The sequence below is a fragment of the Python bivittatus genome, unplaced genomic scaffold, assembly GCF_059951505.1.
Source record: "Python bivittatus isolate LINGU-HERP-01145 unplaced genomic scaffold, Pbiv_v1 ctg000840_np1212, whole genome shotgun sequence".
Lineage (NCBI taxonomy): Eukaryota > Metazoa > Chordata > Lepidosauria > Squamata > Pythonidae > Python > Python bivittatus.
The window spans coordinates 9,903,061-9,921,350 of NW_028277113.1; the positions used below are offsets into that span (position 1 = coordinate 9,903,061).

Genomic DNA, 18,290 nt, shown 5'->3' on the forward strand with positions numbered 1-18,290 from the left:
TTAAATACTGGTCACCAATTATCCACGTTTTCTTAACCCATCTGGCAGCCACTTATCTGAAGTAAAATCAAGAAATGCACAGGATGATGATGTTAACAACGAGGAACTATAGCATGTAATGGAAGGAACATGCTGATTATTTTTCAGTTGCCTCTCTGTTTCAGTTGCAGCATGTTTTCAGAAGTTAATAGATTATATTTCTCTAAGTACAGACTAGGTTTACACATTTTGCCAAGGCATAATGTCGTTTGTTCATTTTTGGCTTAGCATGTTGTATAAATGATAAATCGTAGTTTAAGGTTTAGGATGTTGTACAAGCCCAGTCGGCTGTGCTTTATTCAGTAACTTATGATTAGACAAAATATATCATAGCACACTCTGTGAATCCTGTCAAAGATCAGTTATATCCCTGAAGATTGTTCAGGCTCCAGTATAGAATTCTTAACTAATCTTTTAAACTGAAGAGTTGGCAGCTGCTTTTTTTTTTTTAACTATTAATTGTGAAACAGACAGATGTGTTATATTTCCTTTCCATCCTACTATTTCAGGAAGTTATCACCTGCATTCCATCAAGCATTGCTGTCATTTTGTCAAATGTCAGCAGAGAGCCGTTTGGGATCAGAGGTATGTTTACTTTTGTAAATTAGTAATTCCTACTGAGTCACAAAAATTAAGCAAAGGAGCCTATTTCAACTTTGATTGTTAGTCTTTCATTGTACGTTTATTGTACTTCTGGCCATTTGCTTATAAAATTACCTTTGCATTGCTTTAGATGTGGGCTGGTAATATATTTGACCACCTTACCCAGTTGTCTCATGAGTGAGCTGGACAAGGTAACATTTTTTGAAATCTAGGTGGGTGCTAGTCTAATATCCTTTGGACAGCAGTTCATACAATGGTGCTTTCTCATTATCCCAGTGTGTTCTTTGAACCAATTACATAATGAATACGACACAGATAGTTTTTATTTTTCCCCAATATGTTTAAGGGGTGCATTTCATTTTAGACTTGTATTGTGTGCTAATTTCTGGAACAGATTCAAACCATTTTACTTTAGGCATATAATGCAATTACTGCATATGATTTTACCAAAAATTTGCACTTTTAGGTGTCTCGAATTGCTGATAGTGAAAAAAGTGTCATGCTGATGCTTGGACGTTGTTTACCACATATTGTTCCTAATGTCCTGCTTGCAAAACGAGAGGTAAGAAATCTAGGAATATTTCTTCAGTTTCATACAATATTTCTACTCATTTAGAATTGTGTATTGTTTATTATATTGAAGTCTGTTACTTCCAATCATCTTCTCACTTTTGTGCATGCATCTCTACTCCTAGAGAATGGTTGTACACCTATGTCAGGTGAGTTTTAAGCAAAACAGCATGGTATCCTGCTATTTATCCTTTTGCTTAAGATCCTTAATGGCACTCTGCAGGGCTGTTATTGTGAGTCCATCTGTTTTGCCCTTAAGTTTGCTTACTTATATTAGCTAAACTCAGTTCTAGTGTTGTTGTATTTGAATAGAATTTAAATCTTAAATTGGAGTGAATTTGCCTGTTACATTATTTCTGAAAATGACATGTATTTAAGATATTTATCCTTCTTATTAACAGCCATGTTCAGACAGACAGCATGGCTAGACTGAACTGTCAGTAGTTTGCACCAGTAATTGGGAGTGATTAGAGCAAGATCTATACGTTGCTCACTCATTGGCAGGCCGGAACTCAGAAGTCTGGCTTACTATGTTATCTCATGGGCTTTAGTGTAATTTTAACTGAGAATTTGGCTCTTAGTGATAAATTTCTAATAATATAATGAAGTCTGAGCTGAAGATGAGTTGGTTCTATATGTGTTTTCTTTGTTTTAATTCAAAATTGCTTTTCCAGCCAGCTTAGCTTTACCTATTAATCTAGATACCTAGTAATGCATTTGGCATTTAACCTTGTTGAGCTTTATGAAAAGGTAACTAAGTCAAGAAATATGTACTGATCCTTCAGGTACAGTCACTAACTACATTTTCCAGTAGTTAATGCTTTATCATGAGATTCAATTTTTGATTATATATGCTGCATACCTAATTGTATGAAATGATACATGTGTTTAAGTTGTAGTAGAATATATTATATGAGCTACATTAAATTGTCAGGATCAGTTACCAATTTCTGGCTGTTGCCAATCAGCTTGCCAGGATGCTGCTTTAGTTCTTCTTTGCAGTTCCTAGTTATATTTCAACATTATATATTTCTGCAGTCCTAATTTTTGCTTATTTTACCCTTGCAAATGTGTGGAAATAGATAATCATAACTTTGAGTGGATGTGCAGTTAATAAAAGTCAGCAAATATATATTAGAACCTTGTTTTTGCATATAAAATTTCCATAACCAAGTAATCAATAATTGCTAATAACTTCCAATTACCAAGTTATTAGCATCCTTAGAATCTAATAGAGTTCTGAATTCAGAAGAAAAGAAATATTAGTGGTTAACAGAGGTTCCTATTTATGCACAAGCATAAAACCCATGCTTCTGTTCCAGTCATCCCCATTGGATTAATTTCATCCAGGAATGTCCTTTTTTATGTTGTATAACTCCCAATACTAGTTAATCTGGTCCTGTACACTCTTTCTGTTAAAACAAAAAACAAAACAAAAATGGATGGCTAGGTTTATACCTTATTTTTTCTGAAGACTAGTTACATTTCTGAAACAATCCAAAATCAGTAGCACGTATTACTTGAGCCCATTCCAATTTTGGTATAGTACAGTGTTAATTTAAAAGCCTAGAATTTGGAGAACATAGTATTCAGAGTTTAGTTATGTTAGTTATCCAAACCTAAGTAATTACTTTCAGGAAAAACAAATGACATCATAGAAGTTACTTAGGGGCATATATATGTACAGGCTTTTACTCAGTTGCAGTATCTCTATGGTCAAGATCCAAACTAATATGAGATTAGTTCTGTGAAATTAAAAGGCTTTAGGCTTAATAGTTTTCCATGGTGCTTGACAAACCATTTCTTGAGTTGAATAAAATTTCAGAATCAGTTTTGGTATGTCATGGAGGTCAGCTGTTAGAGAAAAGTCAAAATCTCCAATTAACTTCCAGAAGCTCTAAGTAGTTGCCTAGGCAACAGTTTGCATTCTTGGAAATTTCTTTCAATAATTTTAATAAGAGCTCTAGCAAAAAATTTAATATGTTCTATACAAAGCTGTAATAAACAGCTTCTTGAAATACTGGGTTATTATAACCATTTTTAATCCTTGCTTCCCTTAAGTGCAAAAAAGAGCTGGCCTTTGCAAATCCTGTGAAGTTTGTTAACAATTTCTGTGTTCATTTGAAGGTTCATTTATTGGAAAATTATGCAGTTACATAGCTAATTTGCTTAGTCAATTACTATATTTATATGTTACAATTGTGGTATAATAATTCTCTGAAGCTTGACAGCTAATGCGGTTGTCTACAGGATTCTTTGTAACAGATTGATAAATGATTCTATATGCAGCAACTGAATATAATATGCTGATATTTTTCATGGAGCAAGAGTAGGGATCCTTTTTTCTTTTGAAGGCTGCATGGCAGTGCTGGAAAGGTAAGGTTGGAGCCAGAAATGTGTGAAGCCACCTTTTCTTTCCATCTTTATTCCCCTCCAGAACATTACTAGAGATGAACATTTTGAACTAATTACTTCTAGAGGGTTCCATCATGAAATTAGTCCAAGAACTGCAGTTTGTTCAGCTTGGCCATAAGGCACAGTTTATATTTTTTCCTGTCATCTGCAGCTTCATGGATCTTTAGTTGCTTTCAGGTTCCCATGATTTTCCTATAACCTGCTTTTAAAGCCCTCTTCAGTTTCATAATCTATTTGTCATGCAACAACTAAGGGGAGTATCTTCAGGAAACAAAAGTTTAAAGTCCCATTGGATGTGCAGAAATAGTTGTACAATTCTTTGGATCTTAGCCAAAGCATTGTAATAGAAATATAACCAAATTGTACAGTCAATTTTTTTGTAGAAATCCTAAATTCATTGGAAAACAAAGTTGCTTGGCCAACTGTTAATCTACTGGCATTGGGGCAGCATTGTGGGAAGAAAAGAGAATATCATTTGATGGCACCAAATGTTTTTAAAAGAGAATGACTTACCTATCCCCTAAAATGATCAATGAATTTATGTGACCCTATCAAGATTAAATCTAATGATTTCATTGAGATTAGGGTTGGATAAGAAATCATCCACTTACTAAAATACATTTTCTTTGTACATTCTTGGTTTAGGTTAACTTTTTTCAGCACTACTGATAGATCAGCCATCTTTTTTTTCCTTTTACTATTCAAAAAAATTTCCATTTTGAAATGCTAGAAATTTAAAATAGTCGATAAATATACTGAAATTCACTAATGCATATAATTCTTCAAACTTTCCAAAAACAATGGATGTATACATATATGGATATATACATATATGGATACATATACCATGCTGGAAGTCATCAATCAGTAGGAAACCATATGCCAATTACAGTGATGCAGTTTGATGGATTGTTTTAATGTATTGCAGTACCTATAGTTTAAACTAACTCTCAGAAATCATTCTGGGCTTTGCTTAAATAAAGTAGAAACACTGTCAAAACTTGTTCTGGGCTTTGCTTGCTCTTTTGATTTTGTAAGCCTCCTGCGGGTATGGCCAGGCAAAGCACTTTGCCTGGGCAAGCCTGTCTAGGTTTGAAAAATACTGTCTCCCCACCCCCACAGATACTTATGACATCCTATGGAGTCATGACCCACAGTCTGAGAACTTTTGGGTTATGGTTTCATCACTTCTGGCAAGAAATGTTAAGTAACATGTTGTAGCTAAAAGGTATGGCAAAATAGAAATAAATGATCAGAGTATGTCTATGGAAGATTCCATGATAGGCAAGTTCTTTCATATAAAGCTTTAAAAATATATCTGTATTTCATTATTTTGGCACACATGGTATAACTTCCCAACATAGGCAAGAATCACTTTATTTATAAAAGTGGAAGCCTCTTTCCTTGACAGTTGGTCACACGCTACAGTTTTCATGGTCAGATTATTTTCCATTCTTTTTCTTCTGGAAGTAAATTAAACTAGCACTGTGTCCTTTTTATGGAAACTCTGTTGAAATAGTAATTGTGCATATGCACAGAAAACATTTACCTTGAACATTATTAAATGACCTCAAACCAAATCCTTAAGTTCAGAAGGACTTGATCTGTATCCTTCCTATAAGACCTGACATTCTTGCACTTCCTGGTTCACTAAGAAATAAGGCAGTGGGAATCAATTCAGGTAAGTGTGCCTAAGAGTTCAGCACACTTAAGACAGCTATATTCTCTCTTTTACTGGAAGAGTTATCAATTTAAAAAATCTGAGAGATCTTCAAGTATAGGGAGACCATATATAGCATTTGAGCTCTTTCTGCATTACTTCCCCACTCAGTAAACCCCCTTATCCTCCTGCTTCTGTCCTCCCTCTTCTCTCCCTTTCATTGACTAAACATGGAACATGCATTAGGACATTCAAGAAGGTTTCTCATTGTTTCTCCACTCCCATTGATAGAAGGAAGTTTAGAAGCACTGATGCAGCGATGCAGAGAACGCTCCAATCCTATAGTATGCATGAAAGAATATGACCAATGGACGTGGACATACAACTAATTCCAACTGAGTCAGTATCCAGCTTTCTGCAAGGTAAAAGCATCAGCCTTGTATCTGCCCCATATCAACCAATCTGGATAGCATGAAACAACCTTGCAAAAGATAATAAACTGATACCTTGGTATGTTACTGATCTCATCCCATAATATTTTTCAGTTCAAGGGGAAATGGAATCTCAAAACTATTTTCAAAAGATTTAATATTTTTAATTAAAAAGTGTGCCTAATTCTGCATGCCTAAATAGACTAATGAGTTTTAAAAGAAAGTTTCAGAATCAGTTTGTAGAATGGAGTTTTGCTGTTTATGACCATAAAATTCCACTTAATAAAAGCTAGGTAGCACCTCCAAATTAATAATTCAACAAATATTTCAGCTATTATTGTGCTGGATATTGTTTTTAACCCTCAAAATAGAAATTTCCTTCAACTCTTTATAATTTGTTTTTATTTTCAAACTACAATAAACTCCATATTTAAATCTCCATTCTCATTTCTAGAAAATAATAATAAATGTACTTCCACAATCATCTTGGTAGCCAGATGGCTTAAACAAATGGTTTATTAGAAGTCTGACTACTGATTTATCACAAAATATAATAAACACCTAACCACTGGCTAGGATCTAATAACCTTCCTTAGACTTGCTGAGGGATTATCATGCCATTTAATACATACCACTTTTTGAATGTGCCTCTTCATATAGAATTCTTTCCAAACTGTTTCTGCTTTCTAAGACTAATAAGAATTGCACGCAGTTTAATATTTTAATTAAATGCATTTCTCAGTATCATGTATTCATGCTCCTTACTTAATTAATACTCCAGATTTTTCCTCTCTAAATCTTACATGCAAAGACTATTTTAGTAATACTGTGTACTAAATCTTGGATAACTAATTATAACAGGTATTATGTTGGTGTTTTAATATAGGATAACTAGTTGTTTGTACAAATTAAGATTAAAAATCCTATGTAACTTGAGTTTTTCTTCCAGTCCCCTTTAACCCAATAAAAGTTTCCATTCACTGGCCCCCATTCTAGTTACATAAATATCCCTGCCATCTTCCGCCCCCCAATTTTTAATTTTTTAAAATGTCATTATTTATTTTTTTATTTAGAGATCTAGAAGACTTAATACATGTGTCATAGACTTTTATTGTCTTTAGTCCACTTCATCAAATTCAGAGTACGGTCCTGTTGAAGGAATACATATAAAACTATGCTCGCAGTGATGGGAACAGGAATATTTAATCAGAGATATGAAATATAGGAAGTGCAAGTAATGATTATTACCTGTTTGCAAGTAGTCATTTAAAAATCAGTTTCTATTATCTGACTCTTCTGCACTTCATTTTTCTGTCAGCATGCTGCTTCTTTCTGCAAAGACATCAAAATAAAAACCCCATTCTGTGCGTGTATGTCTGTCTATAGTATATAGATATTTATTAATTCACTCAGGATAATCCTCCATACATCCTGGGGAACCAACCTTTATCCCACAAAAGTGTATGCCATTATACATTTCTTGTTTTTTAAGATACAGTACCTGAATGCTTTTTCTTTCTTTTTTGTTAAAATGTACTACTTTGCTGTAGAATATTGAAAAAGAACTTCATCATGACAACACAAGTTTTGATAGGCATTAAAACCTCCTGATTAATACAGTGTTGAATAAAATATAGAATAAATATCTGTCCTGATTTTTTCTGTATGGTCAGAATGCATGGAATGTATTCATGCTGACGTTAATATATAGCTGCATGTCAGCAATACTTATTTATGACACTTACAGCGCAGGTTGGCATTTTTACTAAGAATTGAATAGCACTGACTCTGTTTGCAGGCAGTGCAAGGTCATGACAGTATTAAGTGGATCAACAAGGAAGTGCCTGTTAAATGAAACTAAATTTTTCATTTTTCCCCCATCATACACTAAGAAAAGACAATCCAAAATTTAATTTCACTTCATCATTTTTCTGCTTGATGTACAAACTAGGAATTATGATTTTTAAAAAATCCTAGCCAATTGCTGTACAAATTAGAAAAAAACCTCAAGGTTTGATGTTGATTTATCAATTGAAACCACAACTCCTAAATTGTATGTAAAGAGAAGGGAATATTGTTTTCTTTCTCATTTATTTAATGTTACGTAATTGTTTACTGTTGTAAGCAAACTGTTTAAAAAGGATTAATACTACTGCATATGTGTTCAGGATTGCTTCTTCTCTGAAATTTCAAAATTTAAATAAATATTTGAACATACAGAGTGTGTGTGTGTTTAAAAAAACAATGCTTTGGCTGGTACTGTACCCCACATCAGTGGATGTTCAAAATTCCATAATCAAATAGAGTTCTTGGATTAACTAATTTAAATGTCAGTTAAAACTAAAATTCTCCTCAGCTATACATTGTGAGATCAGTATTTCATACTTACTTGTGCAATTGCCATGTCAACTTTCTTGCATCAAGATGTGACTCCACTTAGCAAAACAGATATTTCCTGACACTGTTTTGTCATATTTAGAATCTAATTTGTAAATGTATTCTCATCTTTTTCTCTTGTGAAACTAGGGAAATTCTCTCAATTCATTAAAAGTCAGTTTTAAGGAGACTTCCAAAAATACTAAATGTCTTTCTCATACTTACATTATGCTTATATTACCTTTATAGATCTTTCTTTATGTATATTCTCATAATTTATTTGTAAAATAATTACATGTTTTCCTAGAGACATGGAAATAGTTTAGTGTGTTTCCTTTATTTTAGTTAGGTAGTTATTCTGTTCAGAAAACTCTTAATCCCTTTCCAAGGCATTCTCTTTCTGCCAAGACATTATCCATTCTTTGATCGTTATTTCTATTCCATGTGTTAATAGTTGTTTCATTTTGGATTTCTCCTTTTGGAACCTAGAGCTTCTTGGGAAGACTTTTATAGCCATACTGTTTTTCATTGCATTCCTTGGAATAAGATTTCATAAAAATACTAATCTCGTTAGACTTGATCCAAACAATATATTATACTGATTTAAACTTTTAAAATGGGGCAGTCTTTTGCCTGTGATCTCTTTCAGTAGTTGGGGCCACTTAAATGCAAGATTTATTGAAGCTGAGAAAAGACATGAATTCTGAAGCAAGCAAAAATGTAGTCCTTGGCAAGATTTGCTTTTTCATACTATCAGCATCGTCTGAGATTACGTTATATAGCTGGATTGGAATGGAAGAAGAAATGTCATGGTAATAGAAACTGCAATAAGCATAGAGAAGCTCAAACCCTGACTTACAGCCTTTCCTTTAATAAAGTTTGCCTCAAAATCTTTCAAGTAGATAATCTTCCAAACTTCATTGTTGTCTTTCAAAATCATTCTACATTTTTTGTAATTAAAAGGCAATGTAGTGGGGTTCAGCTCTAGTCAGCTGAGAGAATAGCCAGCCAATTTGTAAAACCTTTAAGGACTGACTCTTTTGACATTGTATCTTCCTACCATTCATGAGAACATATACCTTGACGGTGATAGAATCAAAAACATGATCTTAGAATTACCTGTTAAAGAGATAAGCCACCTGATATCCTCCAAATGAGTTTGGACTTTAACTACTATTACTATTTTGTCTCATAACATATCCAACATTAGGAATTACTATATATAATTCACAGCATAGGTCTTCAACTTTGTATTCCCAAAATTAGATACTAGCCATAGATCTTCAAATGGCTCCTAAGCTATAAAGCAAAGAAATGAATGAATGTATGAATTCATAATACTTTTTTCTGGAGGAGAAGCTTGGGCATCCAGTTTGACCATAATATTGTTATAAAACATGCACTCTCCAGACTTGGAATCAATTGAAATATTTCAGTTCCTTCATATTCTGAAATCTGAGTTTTATATTTGCTTTGCTTGCTTGCTTGCTTTTGTTAATAAAGTGCAGAGAATATGTGGATTTTAAAGTAGGTTTATATTCAGATCATCTTTCATTGTGAAAAAATTAAAGGAGCACCATTTTTTAATTTATCTTGGTATTAAAATCTTCCTAACCTGGGGGATACTGTTGGAAATGGCTAGCTTGGGCTTAAAGGTCAAGGAAAGAGGTTTTTTAAAAGTCACAGCTGCCTTTGGGAATCTGTACCATCTGATTTAGAGATTATACTGAAAAGTTACATGTATAAAAACAACTTTTTGCTTTTAGCTATACAGACCTGACCACAGCTTGGTGAAGTGTAACTACTTCCATGTAGACAAATGTATTTCCTTTAACTGCAGTAGAATGGTCTTTAGTATACCTGAATGATAGTGATATTGCAGAAAAAAATCAGGAACTAGTAAAAGCCAGGCATTTCTGAATTATACCCATTTTCTTTTAAATTTCTCCTGCTTTGGAAGGCACATTGTGTAGTAGCATAAACATATGAACTAGCTAAAACAACAAACTTCTAATATAAGTTGCTTGCAAATCAGTTTGAACTTCTGTAAATAGGTATAAAGTACTTTTTGCTATAAAGGTATTCCCCACCAATGCACAGTACATAAAATTTGTAATATGCCATTTTTGGGGGAAAGTCTCTTTCTAATAATGAATATTGCCAGTCTAGGGGAGTTCGTTTTGAGATGATGCTATCTCAATCATATAATGGATATATAGTGGACATTAATAGAACTGCCTTTCTTCACATGATATCTCTATGAATATATCAAAATAAAAATGAATTAAGTTTATTTTGTGGTAATCAGCATAATGAGAATCTAACATTATGCTCACTTAATCTCATCTTCAGTAGTTTTAAATTTAAAACCCTTTCTTTTCTTCAGTTTCAGTAAGGAAACATGGATTAAAACAATTTTCCTGCATGATTTTATAGTTACTAGACTTACAGCTAAAATGTTTATGGTTAATGTTTTCTGAGTTCATAAGATGTTTGTGTGCAGATAAATTGTGTTGATAGTAAATTGAATATATAAAATAATTTTATTTCTCTTTAGAGTTTTAAATGTTTTTTCTCTGTTCTGTAATATTACTTGATATCTTTTTGCTTTCCCTCCTACTCACACTCTTTTAGGAGTTGATACCACTCATATTGTGTACAGCTTGCCTCCATCCTGAACCTAAAGAAAGAGATCAGCTCCTACACATACTGTTCAACTTGATCAAAAGGCCAGATGATGAGCAAAGGTATGTGCTTTACGTTAGCAGAAGGGTTTTTCTTCCTGATTTTTTTTTTAAAGTTGGAGTTACTTATTTACTGAAGACTTTCTTTCAGTAGGTTTCTAGTCTGATATGAACATAGCTGTACAAGTTGCCAAAAGTCACATATACATTTATCAGCATGCTCCTAAGTGGCAACATAATTTTCATAATATCACTATAGTCCAACAGATTAAGAAAACTCTGTAAATCCCCAATAATCTCTACTCCTTTGATATATTTGGTATTTAGGACTGAAGAAAAGGTGCATGTTATTTCCAAACTGACAGGATTATTTTGATATCTGAGAGAGAAATTCTAGAAGTACCTATCCCTGACTATAAAAACAAAAAACTAAGTTCCTGCACTTCATCAGATCAGCCACCTAACTCTGCCTAATGACAAAGTTACCCTTATGTGTGTCCACTTTCAAAAGTATAAAGTCTTATTTCATAATATTAACATTCTCATTGATTTATAATAAAAGTATATGTTTGCCCTGTTTGGTACCACATGAGCATATAAATAGGCCAGTTTTCATTCAGTTCCCTTGAAATCTAATAAGTTTATTTCAAAATAGTTTAATTGATTTTTTAAACCCTTATTGATTTCTTCAAATTATGTCTCTTGTATAAAACTCTTGAGTATATATTTTTAAAAATGTTAGATATCTTCCATCTATTTTGCCTCAGAGATTCTAGCTCCTGATTTTATATTTATAATTTATTTTCAAAATTCAAATAGTTCACAGTAATATGAACAGTCATAAACCAGTCATGGATTGGTTTGAAATAAATACTACATATCCATTCCCTGTTCTGAAAAATGACAGAATTAACTGGTGGTCCTCAGACTCTGATGATTTACACAAAGATTTCATTTTTTAAAAATAGGCACAAATTTGTCTTAAAGGTAGTCCTTAATGACTGCCCTATTTAGTGACTGTTCAAATGGTGCTGAAAAAGTAGGTTTATGACCGGTCCTCAAACTTGCAATGGTTGCAGTGTCCCCCAGTCACGTGATCATGATTCAAGCATTTGGCAACTGGTGTGCATTTACAACAGTCACAGCATCCCATGGTCACTTGATCACCATTTGCAACTTCACAGCTGGCTTCCAACAAGCAAAGTCAATGGGGAAGCTGGCAGTAAGTCACAAGTCATGGTCACATGACATTGCGCTTAATGCCAAGTGTATTCGCTTAATGACCATAGTGGAACTGACATAAATCAAGCATGGTCATGTGATGTTTCACTTAATGACTGGTTGCTTAGCAATGGAGTTGCCAGTCTCAATTGCAGTCTTTAAGTGAAGACTATCTGTATATTTTAATCTTAAAATTATCAGCAATACTATTATTTTACTAATGCTGTTCCCTTTGGGATAATAATTAGGTGACAGATTATTTGTTAGGTTAGGATAGATCAATGTGTTTTCTACATCTCAAGAGAATTCAAAAGACAAGAAACGTATGTTAATGAATCCACATTAACTTTGATTCCAAGAGATTATACAGGATTTGTGCTCAGTCTGTCAACTAAATATGTTTGGAAAGACACTCTGCTAAGTGTAGTAAATTCACCTTCTTGTGTGGTTTGATGATAGTTGCATTTCATTTCAACTTCTTCCCTCTCTCTGTATGAATTGTTCCAGCTGAAAGCCAATTTAGAATCCCACTCAACATGCTACATCCTAGGATTTTTCTATGAGTCTGTTAAATTAGTAAGGTTTTTTAGAGACCCAGGAGACTGCAGGGCAAGGATAAAGGACAGGAAAGCCCACATCTGCGAGTAATATTCTACTTGAGAAACTTTGAATATACTCCTTGATGTTGATTTAGTAATAGAAGAAAAAAGTCATTGTCAAGTTTTTAATCAGCAGGCTGTGCCTCATGAGACTGACTGTCTCTTTAGTAATATTAAAAACTATCTTTAGTTTTGCTTAATTTAAATTATCTAGCCTTTAGTTTGCTACAATATATATTCAAATTCTGGCTCATTTTGTCTACCGCATTTTTCTTACAGTGTATATATAATCACTTATGAAAAATCATGACTGCATTAATTTTGCTTTCAAAAATGAGTGGCAGTTTTATACAGGTAGTCCCTGTTTAGCTATCACAATTGGGACTGGCAACTCAATCATTAAGTGAAGCAGTCACTAAGTGAAACTGTGACTGTGATTATGATCTTACTTCAGCTTTGCCTTACTGGTCTGCAAACGTCATAAATGCGATGACTGGTCATAAAGTTACTTTTTCATCACCATTGTAACTGCAAACAGTTGCTAAACAAGGCAGTTGCTAAAGGAGGACTACTTGTAAAGTCAGTTCCATTGTATACCAAAAGCAAGAGAAATGTGTGCATTTCCCACAGAAATATAGGAAAATGTACTTTTTAAAAGAGCTTTAAAAAATATTACTTGCGCTATCAATTGTTGGCTGGCTATGAGTAAATGAGCATCTGGCTCAATTGTTTTAATTATTCTTTCAGATGATAATGTCATTTTTTGCTAAATGTTTGCAGGTTACACTAGCATGTTTCTTCATAATAAACTTGTTTCTTTTTTTTAATAGGCAAATGATTTTGACTGGATGTGTAGCATTTGCACAACATGTTGGACCAACACGTGTAGAAGCAGAACTCTTGCCACAGTGTTGGGAGCAGGTATAATTTCTGTTTTGCATTTAATTAGCTATGATATATTTTTCGGGCCATAGTAATTTGATCAGTAACAAATCTTCATTTTTAATCATGTATGTTGGTATATGAATCTGCCAGAATGAATTCCAGGCAAACAAAAATCAAGAAGAATTTGAATCAGAATAGGTCATAACTCAATAGGTCATAACTCAAGTCAAACTTCAGTGGTTTAGCTTTTCTCTGAAAACTAAAAAATCTTATGCTCAGTCTACAAATGGAAGATAATAGTAAAATACTGAAATGCAACTTGTTGTTCTCTTTTTAGCATGGGATTTAAACAAATATTATTCTAAGAAAAAATAAAGGAATAAATGTTAACAAATGTTAATGAAAGGATTTTGCTTCCCACAGATCAATCACAAGTATCCAGAAAGGCGGCTATTAGTAGCAGAGTCTTGTGGAGCACTGGCACCATATCTTCCTGTAAGTATTATATATGCAGTTATTATTCTCATTTTAAACTGAAGATACACTGTCAAGAGATTAAAGCTATGGCCTACTTCCCAAGATCCAATGACTCTCAAGGTTTGTACTAGTGTCGTCATATTTCATGACTTATTGTTACGTACAAGTAAAACAACATGTTGTATTATAGGAGTAGGTATCTACAGGCTTCTTGTGCCTAGTCCCACTGTTTCATTTTTATACCATCCCCAAAATTGCACTGCCAGAACTGGAGTGAATTCAGAAAGTTTGGAGTACAGGCCAGTTACATCAGTTATATTTTGTTAGCAATTATATCTTTTTACATTTGGCCAAGAGTTCATGGCCAAGTCGGGTTCATTTTCCATGTACACTTTATTTTATTTTAAAACTTTTAAGTGTTTCATTCTCAAAAAAGGTTCTCAAGCTATTTAACAGATTTTTTAAAATCATGCATTACTTTTAAAGTACCCTTTCCTAAAATCAAAGCTAAAATGTAATATAATAAATCAAGATGTAAGTAGTTTTGGGGAGGTTCAAAAACAAAAAAAAAAGCAAACTTGGGCTATCCTTAAGGAAAGTAAAACTAAATAAAGAGTATTGAGTCAGAGGGTTCTTTAAGTAGCATGCTTTTATTCTACCAACGATCTGAAACAACAGTGTATTGGGCATATGATAAATTTAATCATCATCCACTTGAAGTCTTTCAGAAATCAAGTGGATTATTTTTGTCAAATCATTCATCAGGATATTATGTTCAGTTGCCATTTCTCTGTAGCTAATTCATTGCCTAAAAGATAGGCATTGCCTATAGATATCTTACTGCTGTTTTGCCTTTCCAATTCTGAATTATGTAATGCTGGCTAATACCAATTTGCTATTTATTTTCAGAAAGAAATTCGTAGTTCATTGGTTCTTTCCATGCTACAGCAGATGCTAATGGAAGATAAAGCAGATTTGGTACGAGAAGCTGTAATCAAAAGCCTTGGTATCATCATGGGATACATTGATGATCCAGACAAATACCAACAGGTATTGTATCTGATCATATGCATGTGAGTACAAGAATATGAAATATATTGTTTATAGAAATCCAGGATAAAATATTCTATATGATTACTGAATAACCTTGATTATTTAAATTATCGAGGGTCATCGATCAGTTTTTTACCATAGTATTATATCTAGAATGCTTGTACAGTTATTATATGAATGTTATTCATTTTTCTATTGTTATGAATCATATTTATTCTGTAACTTTACAAATTTAAAACAAGTACAGTGGAACATCGGTTTACGAACTTAATTCGTTCCGTGACTCTGGCCACAACCCGAATTGGTCGCAACCCGAAGGAAATTTCCCCATAAGGTTCAATGTAATTACTGTTAATCCATTCTGGCGTGGAGGACAGGGAGGCGGCTATTGCTTGGAGGGAGAGTCCCCCTCCCTACGACCGCGTGTCAGGGGCGGAAAATGGCCGCGGACCACGTGTCAGGGGCGGAAAAATGGCCGCGGACCACGTGTCAGGGGCGGAAAAATGGCTGCGGACCACGTGTCAGGGGCAGAAAATGACCGCGGACCACATGTCAGGGGCGGAAAAATGGCCGCGGACCGTGTCACGGGAGGGAAAATGGCCGCGTATCCTGCTCATACCCCGAGGCGGAGTTCGCAAACCGAGGTAAATTTTTGCGGCCAGAGCTGGTCATAACCCGAAAAGTTCATTAACAGAGGCGTTCGTAACCCGAGGTACCACTGTATTTACTTTTCCTGTTTTGCTGTTTTTTCTGAAGGCTTAAAATAGAACTACAGTGGTACCTCGGGATACGAACTTAATCCGTTCCGTGACTCTGGGCGTATCCCGAGTTGGTCGTAACCCGAAGGAAATTTCCCCATAGGGTTCAATGTAAATCCGGTTAATCCGTTCCGCCCTCCGCCCGAATTTGGTTGCAACCCGAGGCAATTTCCCATAAGGTTCAATGTAATTACCGTTAATCCGTTCTGGCGTCCACGGACCATGCGCCGGGCGGGAAAGCGGCTGGGCGCGGCGTGGTGTGGCGCGAAAACAGCCAGGTGCGGTGCAGCGTGGCGCGAAAACGGCGCAGCGCGAAAACGGCCCAGCGCGGTGCGGTGCGAAAACAGCCCGGCGCGGCGCGAAAACGGCCGCGGACCACGCGGCAGGGCCGGAAAAACAGCCGCGGACCACGTGGCACGGGCAGAAAAATGGCCGCGGACCACATGGCACGGGCAGAAAATGGCCGCGGACCACGTGGCACGGGCAGAAAATGGCCACGGACCACGTGTCACGATGGAAAATGGCCGCCGATCCGGTTCGTACCCCGAGGCGGAGTTCGCAAACCGAGGTAAATTTTTGGGGCCGGAGCTGGTCGTAACCCGAAAAATTCTCAAGCAGAGGCGTTCGTATCCCGAGGTATCACTGTACATTTTTAATGTTTAAAAGCAGTTTTTTCAACATAAAATCCTAAATCAAAACATTTCCTACAGACTCCTATTCTGTTTTGTATCAAAGAATCCAGTTGTGATTGTGAAGGTGCAAAGTGATCAGAGTTCTTATTTCTGCTTCTTATATCCTCCTGCTTCTCCATTCGGAAAGGCCACAGCATAGAATTGCAGATGTAACTACAACTAAACCCCCTAAAATGTCCATAAAATTTTACTGGTATTTGGTTATGTAGTATATACAGTATAAGCTAAATTTCTGTGTGGTTTTTTTTCCTTGTATTGCCAGGGATTTGAACTGCTACTTTCAGCATTGGGTGATCCCTCAGAACGAGTGGTTGGTGCAACTCATCAAGTATTTTTACCAGCTTATGCTGCTTGGACTACAGAATTAGGAAATTTACAGTTGCATCTTATACCTACTTTGCTTAGTAAAATTGAAAGACTACTCAAGGTAAACATATAATGAGTCAGATATTTTTGTTCATTTGTGACAAACAAGTTTTAATTAATATAAGTCATATAGCTTTGTGGGGCTTTTACGTCAAGACACAGATGTATTGACATAATTGTTCATGGGCAGTGTCATCATCCTTTTGTTTGTTATTTTGCTAAACATTTTTCTTAAGGTGTTTGAGTTGCCTACTGAAGTTTGTACCATAATTTGTGATGCATGTAGAAATAGTGGAAAGACAGATAAGAGAAATGAAGGCTTGATATTTGTAGTAGACTAAGATGCTTGAACTCTGATAACTCAGACATGTAAAGAAAGAAAGGCAGAATGTTGAATTCTGCATGATATATAGAAATAAGAATAGCCACGATCCAAGCAGAGGTGAATATTTTTAAAGTGATGAGAATACATATTTCTCTTACTCATATTGATATTGAGGAGATTTGAAGTGCCAAGTTTATTTTTCAGTAGAATCTAAAGTTTTATTATATTTAGTCCGTCATGATCTGAACTTTAAATCACATGACCCAGCAGCCTTGTGGAAGATAAACATGCCTGTGATAGGCTACATTGGAACTCTTAATCCATCAAGATCACAAAATGGTTTGTAAAATAAGTTATAATAATAAAGTTGAAATGTTCAAAAAGGCAAAAAAAAAACCCAATTGTGCAGCTTCTAATTAATAGTTGGTGTTGTGAGAGAGAACATTATGCAAAATCTTTTGGTTCAACTATATGTATACATTCTTAAAGTATTTGCAACAAAAGTTTACACACAACTTATTTGATGCCCATTTAAGGCCATGTAGCTCTTTTGCCCTGTTAGAGTAGTCTAAATTTCTAAGGGTTATTTTCCAAATGGTGCAAAATGTGCCTAAAGTACTCCTTTGTCATAAAGCTGGTGTGATTAGAATGGAGATCAGCATATGACTATGTATATTTTCATTTTGGTTGAAGCTACTGTTCTTTCCTGTGGAACTATGACCATTTATCCTGGCTGATAACTTTGAATCAACCTGGAGAAGATTAATTTATCACAAGTTGCAGGCTTATGGCTTTTCACAGGTCATATTATTGACGTACTATAAGCAGGTGGTGTCAAGCCTTAATGGGGTATACATGTAGAAAGGCAGCTGGATTTGTTGGCCCTCTCCAGAGGTTTGGGATTTGGGGGGGGGGTAGTAACTGGTCTACCTTTTTAAAGCAACAAGCTATTTAAATCAAATATTGATCGCTAGATTTAGGACAGCAGTACCCTATTATGTTTAACACACTTCCAAAAGCTGTCCTGGAAGGACATTCTGGAAAATCTGTCACTATTTAAGACTCTGTCCTTATGGTGAAGGGGTAGTTGAAAATATGATCCATATATTGTTGTACTGCCCATTTTATAAAAATAC

At 34.9% G+C, this 18,290-nt stretch overlaps 1 protein-coding gene across 4 annotated transcripts in view; it reads left to right on the forward strand.

Annotated features, from left to right (window-relative positions):
* The window catches only part of RELCH (RAB11 binding and LisH domain, coiled-coil and HEAT repeat containing), a 67,998-nt gene that overhangs the window by 25,389 nt on the left and 24,319 nt on the right, over positions 1–18,290 (forward strand). For 3 of the 4 annotated variants that reach the window (XR_015793907.1, XM_025167729.2, XM_025167732.2), the window contains exons 9-15: positions 549–624; positions 1,109–1,204; positions 10,729–10,841; positions 13,429–13,519; positions 13,907–13,978; positions 14,870–15,010; positions 16,726–16,890. Coding sequence is in view for 3 of the 4 variants with exons in the window: in XM_025167729.2 (XP_025023497.2) it covers positions 549–624; positions 1,109–1,204; positions 10,729–10,841; positions 13,429–13,519; positions 13,907–13,978; positions 14,870–15,010; positions 16,726–16,890 (754 nt within the window). In the remaining variant the exon portion in view is untranslated. Of the gene's footprint in view, positions 1–548; positions 625–1,108; positions 1,205–5,585; positions 5,710–10,728; positions 10,842–13,428; positions 13,520–13,906; positions 13,979–14,869; positions 15,011–16,725; positions 16,891–18,290 lie in introns of those variants that run through there. The other variant, XM_088130550.1, reaches the window with a different exon arrangement.